The sequence below is a fragment of the Pelodiscus sinensis genome, chromosome 7 (genome assembly GCF_052426305.1).
Source record: "Pelodiscus sinensis isolate ZL-2025 chromosome 7, ASM5242630v1, whole genome shotgun sequence".
In the NCBI taxonomy this organism is placed as follows: Eukaryota; Metazoa; Chordata; order Testudines; family Trionychidae; genus Pelodiscus; species Pelodiscus sinensis.
This window is the reverse complement of record NC_143058.1, coordinates 63,830,154-63,849,004: the sequence shown is the minus strand read 5'-3', so window position 1 is coordinate 63,849,004 and position 18,851 is coordinate 63,830,154. Positions and strand designations below refer to the sequence as shown.

The window sequence follows — 18,851 nt, the reverse complement described above, 5'->3', positions numbered from 1 at the left end:
TGTCTGCCGTGCTGTTCAAGGACTCCGACGTGTCTTCCTGCTGGGGCGTAGGATCCTTGGAGCGTTTCTTTCCCCGGAGGTTGCGTCGCGTTTCCTGCACCATTTCTCCTCCGCACAAGGAAGTGTTTTGAGCGGCTCCCCAGACTAAGTAGCCATCTTTTCACTCTGGGATCCGGACGCCCTCTGAAAACAGGGGGGCCATGACCGGCCCTACTCCCGACACCCGTGTCATGCCAACAGGAGTAACACACTAGCCAAGACGACCTCTGCCGCAGGCCCCACGCCTCTGGCTGGCAGACATCTTGCCATGGTGTCAGGGGAGCCGACAGCCTGGCCGGGCCCCTGGGTAAAGTAGGAGGGGCCCAACACCACTATTCCAGAAGGGGCGGGGCCACAGCAGCCCTCAGCGCTGCTGGAATCGCAGCATGCCCCTCCCACCTCAGCACTGCATGGAGTGCCCCCTGCCACGCCCCCGCCTCCCCAGGCAGCCCTAGGAGCCGCCTGGAGCGCCCCGCACGGCACTCCAGCGGCGCTTTAAAGGGCCTGGGGCTACCACAGCAGCCGGGATCCCCAGGCCCTTTTGGAACACCAGTCCCCGCTTTGTCCTCCCGCCCTGCCTGGTGCCTCTGTGCAGCGCCAGCCACATCCCAGGGCAGCAAATACCGACACAGGTGTGTCTGCATAAGGAGGAGGCAGGCTCCGAGTCCCACACCGCATCAGGCAGTGGGGACATAAGCAGCCGCCAGCCCAGAATCAGGCATGGAGGGCTGCGAGAGCCCCCCGCCGAGAGCGCACACCCTGCGGGCTCGCACGAGTGTCATACAGAATCCAGCTGCTCCCTGCGCTGGGAGATCTAGGGGGGTGAAGGGAGCAACGTCGGTGCTGCTGGCTGTCCTTCCGGCCTCTGCGTCGAATGGCCTTGGAGAGCCCCAGCTGCAGGGCGCGGCCGCTCTGAGGAGAAAGCGCCACCCCACGGTCCTGCAGCGTCAGCCGCCGTCGCTGGGCCGGGCAGCCGCCACTGAGCCGGGCAGCCGCTGTTGCCTAGGGAAGAGCGTAAAGCCAGGGGAAGGCCAGGCCAGGACGCCGGGCCTAGCACAGCCCCCGTGCACCCCAAGCAATTGCTTGGCTCCTTAGGGTTACATGGGATGTGAGGGTAGGTTAGGGGCTGGCTTCTCCTTTCTCGCCCGGGGGAAACTCAGGGGTCACGCCACCTCGTCTCCAGACGTGAGGCTGTCAGGCCGGAAGCCAATGGGGAGGCAGCACGGGCTCTGAGGCGGCTGATGGGGCGTCCGTGGAGGGCGACTCTGCCCCGCACTCGGGCGGGAGTGGGGCTCGTTTTCTGCCAAGGGAGCCAGGCCCCAGAGAGCCCGTTCAGCCAGTTCGAGGCAGCCAGCTCCCACCTGGGTGGAGCAGGGCCCGTATTTAAGCAGGCAGAGGCAGGAGGGCAGGAGTGGCTGACTCAAAAGCCTCTTCTCGGAGTGTCCTGGAGTCCAGCCTGCTAGCGGCCGGCCGGTCCCCTGAGGGGCCTTTATGTCCCCTCTGCTCCTGAGCCGCCTGGGAGGCTTGTGAGCTTGTGACAGCACTGTGCTGGAGAGGACTGCTCCCCTTCCCCGAGCCAGGCACAGACACCTAGGCCCAGGGTTCAGCTCCTGGGCCCCCACTTCTGACCCGCTCGGCTCCAGAAAACGGTTAATCTGGGGTCACACTGTGGGTGGCCGTGGTGGGTCCAGCCTGCCCTTGGATGCCCATGTGGATTTGTCCAGCTTCTCCCCCACATGCACATACCCCCGCAGGGAAACAAGCTGTCCCAGTGAACATCCAGGTCTGTGCCTGGGCACAGCGCTACGCCAGGGGCTAAGGCCATAGTGTAGGCCGGGCCTGAGCCAGCAGATGGCCAGAAACAAGGCCCCTGAGTGGTGTGAACTGCCCCGTAAATGTGCCTTCACCACAACACCCGCTGTAGGGGGAGGGGGCGAAGAGGTCAGCCAAGCATATAGGGACGAGAGCAGCCTGCCCAGCCCCAGAACCGATGCACTCGGGCTCCTGCGGGGAAATACCACCCCTGGAGCTGGGAGCGCCTGACATCTTTGGCTGTGCTGTTCAAATGAAGTGACCAAGGACACAAGCCTGCCCAGAGCGAGTGGTTGCCCTGGCCCCAATACAGGGGACACCGGAGAGTCTCCTTCTTCCACGTGGTGCTAAGAGCACTTGGCTTCAGCTCTTTTCAGTGCTAATGGCCAGGCGGCCCCCGCAGCAGCATCTCGGCGCATGGGGGACTGTGCATGCCAGTGGCGGGCTCTGAATTTGTACATCTTGGTGCAGGGACATGAGCGGGACAGGTTTCCCGACTATCTGGCTAGAAGAGACACGCGCATGCCGCTGACACCTTTGCAACGTCAAGATACTTAGACACCAGCCGCAAGATGCAGCCGCGCAGTGGAAGAGCGCTGCCTTATGTCAGTGGATAACCACAGTCCCCCTCCTGCCCAGCGAGCTGAGTTACTAGGCTCGGCCCCGGCGACCGTCGGCCATTAAACGCTGTCCCAAATTCATGAGACGTTAAATAACACGTAGGGTCTCCTCCTGTGCGACCTGGGCCTTCGGGGGGTGCTTGCTTCGCGTTCTCCATCTTCTCCACTGCCACAACGGCCAGCGAGTGTTAGTTTCTGTTTTGTTTTAAAGGTTCTTAAGCGATCACTTGATTCCATCAGCGGGGGCGTTAAGAAAGGCCCCCAAAGTCACGAGACTTGTGACAAAATCTTGAGGGCCTACCACACGCGTCGCATATTCGAGACACATCTTGTGTGACGCGACTGGGGGACTGTAGCTTTACGAGCCTCTACGGGGTTTTTAATGGAATTTGCAAGGTGGGATGGAGGGCCGAGAGATGACGCCTGTTTGCTGGTTTCATTCGTGAAGACATGTAACAACACATTCTTTCCTAGTGATACTGAGCAAACACAGGACAGAGGAAACTTGCTTTTCCGGTCCCTGGCACTCAGCAATCTCTCCTCTCATACAGCTCTTCAATCGAGCACTGACTATTTTTAAAAAAGCAATACTCACAGTTCAACACTCAAGCTGCTCGGCTCAGCGCATAGGCCCACCTTTCTGTCCCTCCCCCAAAATAAAAACCCACTGAACAGCAAACGTAGGTCCGGCTGCCACTTCTCTTAGCTCCTGCAGCACCTCTTGGCTGGATTGCTTGGCTCTTGCAGATCCACACATGACTTCTTCCAGGGCTGAGGCTGATGTGTTGGTTCCTTCTGTCGTTCCCGTTTCAATAACTCGCAAGCTGCACAGAAACTCAGAATAAGACCTTCTCCGCTCAGCCATTGTATCGCTTTGTACTACGTCCTCACCCCCCACTCTGACTTTCTTCGGGCAACTTTCCAGCTGCTATTGGGGCAGCTAGGGGTTCCCCAGCTGTGTGTCCCCTCCCATCCGCAGTGGGCTCGGGGAGGGGCGCAGGGCACAGCAATCTGCAACTAGCAGAACGATCCCTAGATTACCGTTGCTGTTGGGGAAACTTAGAGCAGCCTCAGAGCTGTTTTAATTCCTGCCAAGGATGGACCTGCAACAGCGACAGGTAAAGAAGAACGACCTTCTCCGTCCCTCATGTGCTATTTGGCTGGGCCTGGGGAACTCTTCCTTTTCTATGTATTATCATTTAAAATATCTAAACATAAGCAACAGGGGAGGGATCATTTCATCGCTTGTTCTGTTCACTCCCTCTGAAGCACCTGGCATTGGCCACGGTTGGCCAACTGGGCTGAATGGACCGTTGGGCTGCCCCAGTCTGGCCGTCTGCATGTTCTTATTCAGAAATGTTGAGGGATTTAAGTTTACACTTTAACTTTTTTAACTTCATATTTTTTCACTTCGAGACCCCTATGCCTAGACTCCGGCACTTACTAGTCAACAAATTCCCATTCACAATTTCTCCTTCATTCTTTCTGGAAAATGGTCCCTCCCTCAGGACTCTGCCATACACCTACCTCTTCATTCCCTGCCCTAGAACATCTACTGATTCCACTGTACCTCTGTCATGTAAACGTAACAGTGAGGCCAGGTCTACACTACAGGGGACGGCTGAATCAAGGTATGCAACTCCAGTTATGTTAATTATGTAGCTGGAGTCCATGTACCTTGATTCAAGTTTCTCTGCCGACCCCTACAGCAGGAAGCTCCCATTGGTTTCCTTTATTCCTCGCAGAAGCAGGCACCCTCTGAGTTCAATTTAGCAGGTCTATACTAGACCCGCTAAATCAAGCTCCGGAAGATCGATCACAGCAGCATCGATATTCCCCACAGTGAAGACATGGCCTTACTGAGGTGAAACATAGGGGCATGCAAGACAGATCAGTCTCCTGAAAGGGATACAGTAGTTTGGGAAGGTTGAAAGCCACTGTTCTGGCCAGTTTGAAGGCTTTATTCCCACTGTTAGTCCAGACTCAGCTGTGCTATAGTTTGCTTGTCTCAGAGGTTGGGAGGTGCTGGCTTGTCTGTTTGAAATGGAGAAACAGCAGTTATGGGTCTGTGACGGGGCGCCGGGCTCCTGCACAGAGAAGCGCATGGCACCTTGCATTCTCCGGCCAGCCAAGGACGAGGAAGGCTCTGGCGAGGAGGACACAACTCCAGCCGTGTACCGGGGCAGCCGGGGCAGCCGGGAGCTGGGACATCTTCCCCACGGCTGACGTCATTACCCCATGCCCCAGGGAGGGGGCGGGGCCAGGAGAAGCGGGCCTTTGAAAAGATGCCCGGAACAGGAAAGGAGGAGAGAGGTGATCCCCGGGGAGAACCCCGGAAGGACCAGGGCGAGGCGGCTTGAGAGCCGGAACCGGCACGTAGGACCAGGAGGAAGTGACCCAGGACAGGGAACAAAAACCCCCGAGGGTTGGTGAGTTTCGGGGAACGCCCCACCAACCGGGCGGCACTAGGGTGCCGCTGCCTTTAAGGGTCCTGGGTCAGGACCCGGAGTGGGGGGTGGGCCCGAGTCCCCCTCCCACCTCACAGCAAGAGGCACCTCATCAACGAGGTTAAGACTCAGTGCGCTACCCGTGGAGCCACAAACTTAGCCATAAAGCGGGACTGGGGCACGGGGAACACGAGTGAGGGAAAAGTACACGGGTGGCTAACCCCGATGACGAATAGGTTGTAAGCCTGAGGGGTAGCCCGACTCGTGACAGGGTCCCTCTTCAGATCATCTATCTCCTAGCACCTATGGGCCTCCTCAAGTCAAGTATCTCACCCCTAACTGCCCTGGAGCATCAGGGAGGAGGCAAGAGGTGAAGCGCTATGGCTCGGAAGGCAAAAAGCCAGCACAGACCTCGGCATCTTCAGCGCTGCTCACGGTACAGCAGCTTTTCCTGTAGAACTTACCTATAGCCATAAAGACCTCGGTCACGCGGTGGTTGGATTTCGCTGACGTCTCCATGAAAATTAAGCTTTTGCTCTTTGCAAATTCCTCAGCCTCCTAGTTGGGAGGGGGGGTACAAAAGGCAGGGTTACTTCAAAGGAGACTTGGGGTGTTACAAGGAAGAGGGAGAAAAATTGTTCTCGACCGCTGAGGATAAGGCAAGAAGCAATGGGCTTAAACTGCAGCAAGGGAGGTTTAGGTTGGACATTAGGAAAAACTTCCTGGCTACGTCTAGACTGGCATGATTTTCTGGAAATGCTTTTAACGGAAAAGTTTTCCGTTAAAAGCATTTTCAGAAAAGTGAGTCTAGATTGGCAGGGCGCTTTTCCGCAAAAGCAGTTTTTGCAGAAAAGCGTCCGTGGCCAATCTAGACGCGCTTTTCCGCAAAAAAGCCCCGATCGCCATTTTCGCGATCAGGGCTTTTTTGTGGAAAACAAATCTGAGCTGTCTACATTGGCCGTTTTGCACAAAAGGACTTTTGCCCGAATGGGAGCAGCATAGTATTTCCGCAAGAAGCACTGATTTCTTACATGAGATAGTCAGTGCTTTTGCAGAAATTCAAGCGGCCAGTGTAGACAGCTGGCAAGTTTTTCCGGAAAAGTGGCTGATTTTCCGGAAAAACTGGCCAGTCTAGACACAGCCCTTGCCTGTCAGGGGGGTTAAACACTGGAATAAATTTCCCAGGGAGGTTGTGGAATCTCCATCACTAGAGATATTTAAGAGCAGGTTGAACAGACACCTGTCAGGGATGAGCTAGACGGTGCTTGGTCCTGCCGTGAGGGCAGGGAATTGGACTCGATGACCTCTCGAGGTCCCTTCCAGTTCTAGTGTGCTAGGATTCTATGTTCTGCACCGTCGTCACATCTGACTTGGTCAACCTCCCTCTGTAACCCTCTGGCAAGGGGATGGGAATAAGGGCTCCATGTTCCAGGCTCCCAATCTTGTCCCACAAGGTAGACACAGCTCCTGCCTTCATGATTAGCCACCGCAGGCACGGCCAACGTGGAGAGGGCCGTGCCGTGCCCACCTGGAGAAGAGATGAGTGAGCTGGGAGCAGACACACACTCTAGTGTAGCCGGGGTATCCCCACTTGCCCTGTCCAGCTGGTGGCGGAGAAGTGGGAAGCGGAGACTCCAGAAATCCCCAGCGATTTACAAAGGCGGCGCTGAGACAAATCTCTCAGCTGGATGCTGCCCACCGGCTTAGAGCCTGGTTACCCCCCTTGTTAGCTCCACCACTTGCACTGTCCACCTAATCACGCACGAGGCGCGGGACGCATCGGTGTGGGGCACTTGTCTGCACCGCAGGGGGTACATTCCAGGGGGCTGTGCTCCAACAGGCCAGTGCGAGGCACCCTAGGGACGTGGCCGTGCATTCCACGGAGCCCTTCCGGGTCGGTGAGTGCACCACGCACAGGTGCACACTAGAACCTGCGCCCGGCTTGTGCTTTTCGTGTACACGGACGTTTGTTCCACCGTTGCACTCCAATGCCTGGGGGGAAAGGAAGCACCTTCTCTTCCACTGGGCGGTCTCAGCACAAACGGTTTAGGCCACGCTTGTTTTCCGTATTGCGCCACTGCCAGCCCCACGCCAGCTCTCTGACTGGAAGCCCACGGGAACCCCCCGTGGATACAAGGTTAAAACACACTGGCTCGTGGAGGGTTGAGGCAGAATTCTGGCAGACTATTTGGTTTGTACCCGACCTATTCAGAGCGAGATCTTGTCCAAAGTTGGGGGCGAGGAGAAGGGTTAACTCATTAAAACTGCAGAATCAAGGCAGGTGCATAACTGAATCATACACCACACAGTGGTCCCCAACCTTTTGGGGCTGCCGGGTGTCCAGGGGGCAGAGCCACTCATGCGCTTCATGTCTGGGGGCGGGGCTGCTCATGCGCCGTGTGTCTGGGGGCGAGGCCGCACAAGTGCAAGGCACCCGGGGCCTAGGGCGCAAGAATGGCCCCTGATCACTCAGCGGGCACACATAAATGCCCCGGCGGGCGCCATGGCACCCACGGGCACCGCGTTGGGGACCACAGCTACAGTATACAGATTAGCAGGGCGCCCACAGCTGGCAGCCTGTGTTTCTCTTGGTGGTGCGCATCCACACATGCCTCGGTGCACATAACATTTATTCTGCACGCGGATGGAGAAAAAGATAGAGGGAACATTAATCTGCAGCCAGCGTAAAGTCTCAGCATTTGGCATTGATGCCGCTTACCTCCAAAGGCACTTCCCGCTGAGCAGCAAGGTCCGTCTTATTGCCGACTAAAACGATCACAATCTCGTCGTGAAGAAATTCCCTCTCCAATTCCCTCAGCCACAGCTTTGCTCTTGCGAAAGTTGCCTGGAAAGGTGAGAGTCAGACAGACAATAAACCCACAGCTGCCTGGCCCAAAGGTGCTTGCCAACGCTGGGCTAACCGTGGTAGAGACCGATGGGTGACGGTAGGGGGGCTACTCAACAGCTCTGAAGGTCCTTCCTTCCCCACAGCCGTGAAGGAGGAGAACTGCTCCTCCAATAGCCACTGCTCCCAAGTGGGTCACAGAACCAGCGCACAGACGATGGGCTGAGGTGATTTGGTTCTTTTCACGACAGGCCAGGGCTTCTTAAAAACTTGGTTCACCTTGTCCATGAAGTTCTGTTCCTGTGAGACTCTACAGCAGCCTCAGGTCTCCTCGCTGGGTAACTACCATGACTGGAGGTCAGGGAGTGAAGCCAGAGGGACAAATAGCACTTAGGGATGTTTCTCTGTCACTGGCTTGGTGGTTGGGGTGGGATGGGAGTTGAGGCTAGATAGAGAGATCTTGGGGCAGGGAGAGAGGCAGCCATTCAGACTGGGGCATGTTCTTCACGGCCAGCGTTACTCAGCGTGCCACCCCACACTGCATTGTATGGAGAGGTAAGTGTAGGACTCTCGGATTCCCTCCGTCTCCTCGCTGGGTGATGGCAGGTGCTCTTTTTGTCCGCTGTTGGTGAAATGTCTGCGCCAGCCCCTGGTGTGTCTTCAAGCGACAGACGAAGGGTGAGCCTGCCTGTACATACACACCTGGCACGTGTGCAGGACAAAATCGTCCTGGCCAAAACATTCGGCCATGCTCTGGGAAGCTGCCCTGCACCAGAACTTCTGCAGCATCTTTGCAACAAGAGTCAGTCCACATATTTTCATAGAACATTAGAATTGGAAGGGACCTTGAGAGGTCATCGAGTCCAGTCCCCTGCCCTCATGGCGGGACCAAGTACCATCCCTGACAGATTTGCCCCAGATCTCTAAACAGCCCCCTCAAGGGCTGAACTCACACCCCTGGGTTTAGTAGATCAATGCGCAAACCACTGAGCTATCTGGCTCCTCCCATGTTTTAGAAAGTTACAGGTGAACGCTTCAGCAGGAGAGGTGGCAGCGCATGCTCCGGTGTGTCTTACCTTTTGGGTAATGTCGTATACGAGAAGGGCAGCATTCGCCCCCCTGTAATAAAGATGGCAAACGCTCTGGTACTTCTCCTGGCCAGCAGTGTCCCAAATCTCGAGCTTCATTGTGGTGGTCTCTAAGCAGACCAGCTGGGTGAAGAAAGAACCTGAAAGCAACCGAGAGGGGCAGCTCATTGAGAAGGCTGGTGCATGCTCGGTTATTAGATGTTAACCTTTATCTAGGGCACAGGTCTGCATCCTATGGTACTCGAGCCGAATATGGCTCAGTATGGAACCAAATCTGGCTCTTTCGTCATTCCCAAAATACACACCATTTTTAAATTAAAATGAAAAGTTGTATCAAAATTTAAAAAACATGTAATGACTCACGTAGCTTGAACGTGCACATGCACCTGAATTTGTCCAGTTATGATGTAAACATCAAAGAAATGTGCAAAAAGATGCATCAGCAGACGTCCCATGAAACAAAGTCTGTGAGTACAACGGTTTGTTGATGCTATTGTTAATCATCATGTCAATTATCCATAATATTAAGTTGTATGTTTTCAGTCATGCAAATGGGCGTTCTTATACGGGCTGTTTGTCGACCACTTGTTCTGAATTGTGATGTAGTCTGGCTCTTTGGTTTGAAAAGGTTGCTGACCCCGATCGAAAATAACTTGTGTGGACGACGGCTGTCCAAATTCATTTGGAAAGGGTTTATTGGACTCTTAAAGAATACGTTAAAACCAAAAACCAATGAAATCGTAATAATTATTCAGAAGCTGCCGTTTGTTTTTTAAAAACAACTAATGTGGGTTCAGGGTGGTTTCACTAGAGCAAGTGAGGTAATATCTTAGGGTGAAACTAAACTGCAGGGTTTGTTTGAAAAACAGCTGTTTTTCCGAAAAAACCCTCCACTGATGTCCACACTGCTATTGTGTTCTTTCGAAAGAAAATCGAAAAAACAGAGGGGTTTTTCCAACATTGGTAAACCTCATTCTACGAGGAAGAACTCCTTTTCCGAAAGCGCTCTTTCGGAGAAAGGCGTGTGTGGACGCGGAAGAGGGAGTTTTTTCAAAAGAAGAGGAAAAAGCACAGGTGCCCTGGTGACCACTCCATGCATAGTAATCCCAGCTTGCCTGCGAGATAGTGTTTATTCAGTGTGGATGCTATCTTTTTAAAAAGCATATCGCTTTTTCGATGCGCTTTGGCAGTGCAAACGCTCTCTTTCGGAAGAAGTTTTTGGGGACGATCTCTTCTGGAAAAGCTTCTTCCGAAAGAAACCTGCAATCTAGACGTGCTTAGAGTCCAGTCTGAATGGGGTTAGGCCAATACGACACACACTTTAGCAGGGCTGTTAAAATGCGTTTTAACTGACTAAATGTGTAACTGCTAAAAATTTCACAGAAAGGGTGGGAGGCCGGCAGCTCGCTGGGAGCCAGTGAATGCTAACCCCCTGCACTTGCTAGCTCCTGCCTGCCCTCTTCCCCCCAACCACCATGATGCTGCTTCTGATACAGAGGCAGCAGCTCAGGAGGGCAGGCAGCTCACAGGAGCCAGTGCATGCAGGCAGCCTGCGTACAGGGGCGGCCCGTGGATGCAGGCAACCTCGGCAGTTGCCTAGGGTGCCGCGTCCACCGGGACACCCAATGATGACATCATACCATTGAGGGCTATGGAGGTAGGAGCACCAATTGTGCATTTCGCCTGGGGCGCCAGCTGCCGGCAGCTCTCCTCAAGCCACTCCTGCCTGTGTATAGCCATGAAGGTTAACCAGTGAGTCCAGGCTCATTGGCTAACCGTGTACACGGTTACACTTTCACATCCCTACTTCTTAAGATGCAAGGGTGCACGTGTGCCACCATTCTGCAGTGAGAGTAAGAATTTGGTGGCATTTCTGCAGTGAGTGCTATGAATGGTACTGGCATGAATCCATGGATAATGCTGTGCAGTGGTACAGGCGGAGCCTCTCTGGTCCGGGACTTGCTGGTCTGCAGGACCGCAGCACCCCGTCGGCTGGGAGTCTGGCAAGGAGCCGGCAGCAGAGTCCAGCCAGCTCCAGGGTTGGAGCACAGCCAGGCCAGCCCTGCAGCCCCTGCACAGCCAAGCTGGCTGCCACTGGGGACCAGGAGCAGGGTGACAGCCAGGAGGGGAACCAGATGGGAGGCCAGCATTCCTGGGAGAGCCCTCACCTCCCCAGTCCAGCAAACTCCCTTGTCCGGGATCCATCAGCTCCCGAGGGTGCCGGACCAGGGAGGTCCAACCTGTTGTGTTTCTGTGGGAGCAGGGGGGAAAGCATGAGAAAGAGGGGAGAGGCTGCAAAGGGAAAAGTCTCTAGAACTGGTAAATGCTCTCTTGGGCTAGTCAGAAGTGCAGATTCTGGTCAAATGCCACCCAAGCCCCATGCTTTGTAATAACAAGATCCTTGCAGAGCCCTCTTTAAATGTGGCAAGACTTGAAATAAGCCACTAGATGTCGCTCTAACACAGCAGCAGATACAGCTGTGCAGCAGTTCCTGTTTCTCTCCCTGCCAGTGAACTCAAAGAGCTCTTTACCACAATGAAGAGGTAGATGCTCTGGTTTAACTTCTTCAGAAGTGTTTCTGAGGTGCCTAAAGATCCAGCTAGAAAGAGCAGCAACAGGAAAGGCCCAGCTTTTAAAACAGGCACATTAGCTGCACCGCTGGCCCGGACTCTTGCTTATTTCACAGCGAGCCATCCGGAGACAGGAACCAAACCAACCAGTCACTGGTGGCAGCGGTGGGGTTCTGTTCCCTCACATTCCACTAGGGGGCCACATCTAACCCAGAGCTGCCAGGACTGAGTTCTGAATGCAGCCCCAAAGCCAACCTGCCACGTTTCTGCTAGGCATGGTGGCTTAAGCAGAGCCAGACTTTACACGGACATAGCTCCACTGAAGAGAGATACCGGCCCGGCCCTTTATGTCTTTACTGCTGCTACTCACTCACATCCCACCGTGGGCATGGATTCCCGGAAATCATTTTTCACATAGCGGAAGGCGAGGCTTGACTTTCCCACAGCTGTGGTCCCCAGCAGAACCACCTTGTAGACGTAGGTCTGCTCTGTGGAAGACCCTGCCTCCTGCTGTGGCGTTCTTCTCGAGGCCATATTCTGCCAGGGGAAAAAAAAACCCTATTCAGAAGGCAGTGAGCTCTGGGGCGCTCAGTTGATTCTCTGGGTACACGAGGCCCCGTGCCTTGATTTCCCACACAGTGTAGTGGAAGGCATGGCTCCAGTTTAATTCTTCTCCAACCCTGTCCCACTCAATAAGCTGGATCAAGCTCAATGTGCTTAAAAGAACCATACTGGGAGTCTAACTCTAAGGCTATTGCTACAGTACGGGGGCAGTACTGGGCTGGTAGAGAGGAGGACTGTAGCAGGTACATTCAGGAAAACTTCCTAACTGTCAGGGTGGGTAAGCACTGGAATAAATTGCCCAGGGAGGTTGTGGAATCTCCATCCCTGGAGATATTTAAGAGCAGGCTGGACAGACACCTGTCAGGGATGGTCTAGATGGTGCTTGGTCCTGCCATGAGGGCAGGGGACAGGACTCGATGACCTCTCGAGGTCCCTTCCAGTTGTAATGTTCTGTGATTCTAAAGATTTATCTACATGGAGCAATAATGCAAGCTCGGGGGTGGGGGAGGGGTGATTTCTAAAGTGTGCATTAATTGCTCTGGGTAGACCTTGCTAGTGCACTTCAAGGTAATGCTGTTTCCAACAGGACTTCAGTAAAGCACGCTGGGGAAGGAATGCACCAAATGCTAAACTAGAATTTTCAATAACAAGGCTCCAAAGGCTAACCTAGCATGCAAGTCCTCTTTTATACGCATAAAAATTGAAGTTCAGTAGTAAATCTCAGGAATAGAGGTTGGCTGTAACTCTGAACAAAACGTTACGGTTGGCCTTTCTAAAGTTTACAATTGAATATCGACTTAATGCAGTTTTGAAACTGAACCATGCAGCAGAAAAATGCTGCCTTTTTTTTTTATAGTGGTTTATGTTCAACACAGTGCTGTACTGTGTTTGGGGTGTTTCTGATTTGGCTTGGTTTTTTGTCTCTGCCGCTTCCTGACTGCGTACTTCCGGTTCCAAATGAGGTATGTGGTTGATAGGCCAATTCGTAACTCTGGTGTTTGCAACTCTGAGAGACTACTGTAGATCCTGTTTAGATAAGAATTTGGGGAAGTATCCCTTCCCCCTCACCCGCTGCAAAAAAAAAAAAAAATCTTCCTGTGACAATAGCAAGGAGCTCTTATAAACTCCTGCTTTGAGGCCATGTACATAGACCTCAAATTTCAAAAAACAGGCCCTGAAAATCAGACAGCTTAAAGATAAATAAACCAAATGCAGGTACTGGGGAAGTAAAGCAGCCAGCCATGCTTGATTATATAGTTGATGACATGAACATTTAATTAGTGGGTTGTGTCTCACAAAACCAGGTCTGTGTGGCTGTATCTACATTGGCATGATTTTACGCAAAAGAGGACACTTTTACGCAAAAACATGCTGCCTATCTACACTGGCGGAGAGTTCTTGCGCAAGAACACTGACATTCTAATGTGTGAAATCAGTGCTTCTTGCGCAAGAACTATGATGCTCCCGCTCAAGAAAAAGCCCTCTTGTGCAACTGTTCTTGTGCAAGAGGTCAGTGTAGCCAGGCAACATGAATTTATTGCGCAAGAAAGCCCGATGGCTAAAATGGCCATCGGAGCTTTCTTGTGCAAGAGAGCGTCTACACTGGCGTGGATGCTTTTGCGCAAAAGCACATCTCTTGCGCAAAAGCACATGCCAGTGTAGACACTCTCTTGCGCAAATACTTCTAGCGTAAAAACTCTTGCGTTAAAAGTATTTGCGCAAAATCTTGCCAGCGTAGACATAGCCTAAGTGTTTGCAGGATCAGGGCCCGTAAGTATAACTGCAGTGGCAGGTGTGTTATACTTGCATCAACACCTGGGCTTTTTGTCTAAATCAACCCCCTTTCTCCCAGCCTACTGGATTAAGAACAGCAGGGTTAGATCCTCAACTGGTGTAAACTGGTGTAGCCTTAGTGGCCTTAGTACAGCTACATTTATTTTTGGCAGTGGGGGATCCTGCCCCCAATATGTGTAACTGAAATCAAAACCACATCCTGCTAAAGCTGATACAATTTCTCTCCCTCACTCTCACAAACTCTCAAGCAGCAATACATCTGGCAGCATAGATGGTTTAACTATGCAGTAATGTGCCTTGTCTAACTCACATGCAACACACTGTCAACCTGTGGAACTCATTGCCCTAGGACACTGTGACGGCCAAAGAGCATAACTAGTGTATGAATGAGATGAGTTCATGGAGGCTGGGCCCAACTATGACTGTCCTCCAAGATAGTCAGGGTTGCAACCCCGTGCTCTAGGGCTGCGTCTAGACTGGCATGAAAGTTTTTCCGTTAAAAGTATTTGCACAAGAGAGCGTCTATACTGGCATGTGCCTTTGCGCAAAAGCATCCGTGCCACTGTAGATGCTCTCTTGTGCAAGAAAGCTCCCATGGCCATTTTAGCCATCGGGCTTTCTTGTGCAAGAAATTAACATTGCTGTCTACACTGGCCCTCTTGCGCAAGAATACTTGCGCAAGAGGGCTTGTCCCTAAGCGAGAGCGTCAGAGTATTTGCGCAAGAACCACGGATTTTGTACATTACAAACTCAGTGTTCTATTGCAAATACTCGTGGGTGCTTTTGCGCAAAATCATGCCAGTCTAGACGCAGCCTAGGTGTTCCTAAACCTCTGGCTGTGACACTGGATGACAGGGGCAGATCATCCAAAATTGCCCTGGTCTGTTCATTCGCTTTGATGCTTCTGACATTGGCCACTGTCAGAGGCAGGACAGCGATCTAGAAGGACCCTGTATGGCCATTCTTACGTTCTGCCAGAATATGCAAATAAGTTAAACGAAATGGGTCACTGCAGCTAAATACACCAGTAAAAATGGGTTTCTGTTAAGATGCCATTTCCTTTCAACACCCATTTGACCGAGACTTCAAAAATAGGAGCCTAAAGTTAAACTCCGAAAATCCATCTTTTAGGCACCTGCCTGGTTTTTGAAAGTACCCAGCTGCTTCCACAGTTGCTCTGCAGGGTAAGTATCTTGGCCTCTAGATTTAGATGTCTCAGTGCAGGCCTAGGAGACTAATTTTAGGTACCTATTTTTAAACACTTTAGTTGGGATGGCTTAGGACATCTGTAGGGTTGCGCCTGAGTTTCAAATGAACCGATGGCAGACAAGTGCCCCACTCTCATTGACTTTCAAAAACCAGGCAAGAATCCACCACAGGGATCCACCAGAGATAAGACCCAGTCCTCAGGAGTCCCAAAATAATTCTGCAGTCAAGTCACTCAGGGTATGTCTACACTAGAAAGTTAGTTCGAACTAACGGACGTTAGTTCGAACTAACTTTCCTATGCGCTACACTAGCGCTCCGCTAGTTCGAATTTGAATCGAACTAGCGGAGCGCTTAGTTCGAACTAGTAAACCTCATTTTACGAGGACTAACGCCTAGTTCGAACTAGCTAGTTCGAACTAAGGGCTGTGTAGCCCTTTAGTTCGAACTAGTGGGAGGCAGCCCTCCCCAGGTTTCCCTGGTGGCCACTCTGGCCAACACCAGGGAAACTCTATGCCCCCCTCCCGGCCCCGGACCCCTTAAAGGGGCACGGGCTGGCTACGGTGCCCGTGCCAGGTGCAAGCCTGCCAGCACCCAGCTAGCAGACCCTGCACCTGGCACGGCACAGAGCCACCCACCCGATGCCCCCCAGCCCACCCCCTCTTGCCGGGACCAGGCTGGCGGCTCCCGGGAGCTTGCCCTGGACCGCAAGAGGCGGGCACCTTCCTGGGCTAGTGCGGACATCGTGGACCTCGTCCACGATCTCCGCACTAGGCACAGGAAAGTGGCCGTCTAGGGCAGGAGAGCTGCCAGCCTGGCCACCCAGGACCAGGTGTGAATGAAAATCAAGGGGGTCCACTGAGACCCCCGACACTGAGCCCTGAGCTTACAATGGCCGTCCTGGGTCAGACCAAAGGTCCATCTAGCCCAGTAGCCTGTCTGCCCACAGCGGCCAACCCTAGGGACCCTGGAGGGGATGGACCGAAGACAATGACCAAGCCATTTGTCTCGTGCCATCCCTCTCCAGCCTTCCACAAACTTTGGGCAGGGACACCACTCCTACCCTCTGGCTAATAGGACTCCATGGACCCAACCTCCATGACTTGATCTCACTTCCCTTTAAACTCTGTTCTAGTTCTAGCCTTCACAGCCTCCTGCAGCAAGGAGTTCCACAGGTTAACTATTTGCTTTGTCAAGAACAACTTTCTCTTACTAGTTTCAAGCCTGCTACCCATTCCTTTCCTTTGGTGTCCTCTAGTCCTTCTTTATGGGAACTCAGGAAGAACTTTTCTGAATGCACCCTCTCCACCCAACCCCTGCTTTTACAGACCTCTATCCTGTCCCCCCTCCGTCTCCTCTTTTCTAAGCTGAACAGTCCCAGTCTCTGTAGCCTCTCTTCATCTGGGACCTGTTCCCAACCCCTGATCATGTTAGTTGCCCTCCCCTCTCCCAGCCTTTCTCTTCCCCTCTCCCACCTCCTTTTCCCAGTCTCCCCCAGTTTTTTTCAATAAAGACAGAGTCAATGTTGGAAGAAACGTTATCTTTATTTTGTACATCAAGAAGAAGGGGGGCTAGGGAAGGGCAAGTGGAAGGAGGTGAGGGAGGAATGGGGTACGAGCCCCCGATGGGGAGGACTGGGCTGGCTCTGCGGGCTTCTGGGGGTGGAAGCTCTCCTGCAGCCCCCCAATTACTCCCTCTCCCCAGATGGCAGCCTGCGGCAAGTGCAGCCGGGCTGATGGCCGAGTGGTGTGATGTGCCCAGTGTGGGCACTCAGGGCACTCCAAGCCAGAACTTCTTTGCAAGCGGGGCACCCCTTAGAACTGTGTGTCCGGGGTGGGGGTCGGGACCCTTTAAGCGCAGCCCTCGGCTAGCCTGAGACAGTATCTCCATGCTCTAAGTCCTCCTTTTATGCCCTGCCGGCACTGCTTCCGGCCATCATTAAGCCCTGTTCAGAGTCCACTCAATGTGGACTTACTAGTTCGAACTAGCAAAACGCTAGTTCGAACTAGTTTTTAGTTCTAGATGCGTTAGTTCGAACTAGCTTAGTTCGAACTAACTAATTCGAACTAAGTTAGTTCGAACTAGCGCTGTAGTGTAGACGTACCCTCATTTGGGTTCAAGATTTTTTTTTCCAGAATAAGGGCCCCGTCCTGCTCTCAACGCCTGTGTAAATCTTCCTCAAGCACCAGGACAGACGTCTTACAGGAAGAGCTGGCAGCTGAGTGCACACAAATGGTCATTGCTAAGGCTTACTTTGAACTGCAGATCAGCCTGGGTTTGGAGGGTGGACACGGGCCGGGGGCATTTCAAGGCCTAAAGACGTTCTTGGACTGTACCATTGTAGGGCCTGATCCATTCTCCCCCAAGCCACGGGGAGTAGGACTGGGCCCTTGTTCTTGAAAGAAAAATCTCGAACACAAATGAGTCCTAGAAATACTCTCGTTGGACTGCAAGATTCTCTTGGGACTCTCGATGGCTGAGTCTTATCTGTGGCGGATCCCTGCGTTCTGATAAAACCTTCCCCGTCCTTCTCTCAAGCCCTGCTGTACCAGGCAAGCCCCACTGATCCCCCTCGCTGTGGTAAACCCAGCTCCTGGTCAAGCAGCGCTTTGGGGTGCAACGGTGTTCTTGCCTCTCTTTCAACCCAAAGGGTCTTTGAGGCTGGGGCTGGCTCTCCTCGGTGCACTCAATTCACGACAGGCAATACATAATCCTAAAGAAGTTTCCCCTGAAACGAAAGAAAGATGCACTGTCGTCTGTCCGACACAGTGGTGGCTGGTTACACGCAAACCTTGGACTACAGCGTCCATGTTGCTAACGTACCCAAAGGTGCTTTGAAATGGCTTTGAACATTACCGGTGTGCCAGCCTTCTCATGTTCTCAGCCTTAGTTTCCCCAGGCTGCACCCCCAGCCTCTTCTCTAACCGATAGAGGAAGAGCTCACCTTTTTCAACATCGCTTTTCTTCTAGGCGGGGGCAGGGAAGAGAGGCTTCGGTCCATTGAAAGTCTGAAACAATGCTAGCTGGGAAGCAGCGGGGTTGTCCAGGTATTCACGTGAAATCCAGGCAAACTAGAAAGTAAAAAGGGCACTTCTTGAAACACCCCACGGCAGGCCAGGTACTTTCACCAGCGTATTAGCTGCTCCCAAAGATCAGCACACAGATACAACAGTGATTGGTAAAGTTTAAGGTCCACTGCTCCCCCAGCGAGTTGATTTGCCCTTAAGAACGCAGAGCCATAAAACCTGTAATCAAGGTGAGTTATGGGTCGTGTGGAGCCGGCCTCTCTTCGCTCGGGCGGGGCCGTGCATGCTCCAGTGAAATGCTGAGCAGAGCTCTTCTGTACGTCCCCCTCCTTTCTACAGGTTCCTTGTCTTCCCTGTTTGCTACGTCTGGTAAACTTTGCGCCCGCCCCTGCATTCCTTGTTTCCACTGTGCTCTGCCAGCTCAGTGCTTGGAGAATGGGGTGTGTTGTGCTGCAGACACTGCATAGACACACTCGTGGAGGGTAGCAGGCCTGGGAATTAATATTCAGGGCGTTAATATTCCTAATAATCTCAGGGCCTAAGCGTTGGACCAACTGAGCTGTACTCAGTGCAAGGTGGAGGAGGGGGAAGGGCCTTACATTCTCAGCTCCAGAAATGCTGGAACAGGCCCCCTTGGTCCACTCCCCGACTGGAGATCACCGGTATTCTTACCACCTGTGGGTGGGCCAGGAACGGGTGAAATGAGGTGTCCGTTCTCAGCTGTGCATTGACGCTCTGTTTTGTGGCTTTGTGCCAGGACGGGAGCTCAGACGACTTTGGTGTGGCTGACGTCCAGAGCGATTCCGATTTGTCGGGGTGCGTTTTCTGCTTGCAATGTGG

The 18,851-nt window shown here is 53.0% G+C and overlaps 1 protein-coding gene across 3 annotated transcripts; it reads right to left on the bottom strand.

Moving 5' to 3' along the window:
- RAB17 (RAB17, member RAS oncogene family) lies at positions 1–18,824 on the bottom strand. Of its 3 annotated transcripts, XM_075934028.2 has the most exons (7): positions 18,684–18,824; positions 17,930–18,056; positions 11,796–11,958; positions 8,840–8,991; positions 7,638–7,763; positions 5,383–5,476; positions 1–3,295 (listed from the first exon to the last, which is right to left on the bottom strand). In XM_075934028.2, the coding sequence occupies exons 2-7, from the start codon at positions 17,984–17,986 to the stop codon at positions 3,174–3,176; spliced, it is 714 nt and encodes a 237-aa protein (XP_075790143.2). In that variant the 5' UTR covers positions 17,987–18,056; positions 18,684–18,824; the 3' UTR covers positions 1–3,173. The 3 variants fall into 3 exon arrangements, with proteins under 3 accessions (XP_075790143.2, XP_025042641.2, XP_075790144.2); XM_025186856.3 differs by lacking the exon at positions 18,684–18,824 and having other exon boundaries at positions 17,930–18,343; XM_075934029.2 differs by lacking the exons at positions 7,638–7,763; positions 18,684–18,824 and having other exon boundaries at positions 17,930–18,658.
- Positions 18,825–18,851: the final 27 nt, after the last annotated feature.

Coding starts and splice junctions, on each gene's coding strand:
- RAB17 (XM_075934028.2), bottom strand. CDS start 17,986: ATGGACCGAAGCCTCTCTTCCCTGCCCCCGCCTAGAAGAAAAGCGATG. Junction 7,764..8,839: donor TATACGACATTACCCAAAAG/GTAAGACACACC, acceptor TCACCTTTCCAG/GCAACTTTCGCAAGAGCAAA. Junction 5,477..7,637: donor AGCGGGAAGTGCCTTTGGAG/GTAAGCGGCATC, acceptor CCTCCCAACTAG/GAGGCTGAGGAATTTGCAAA.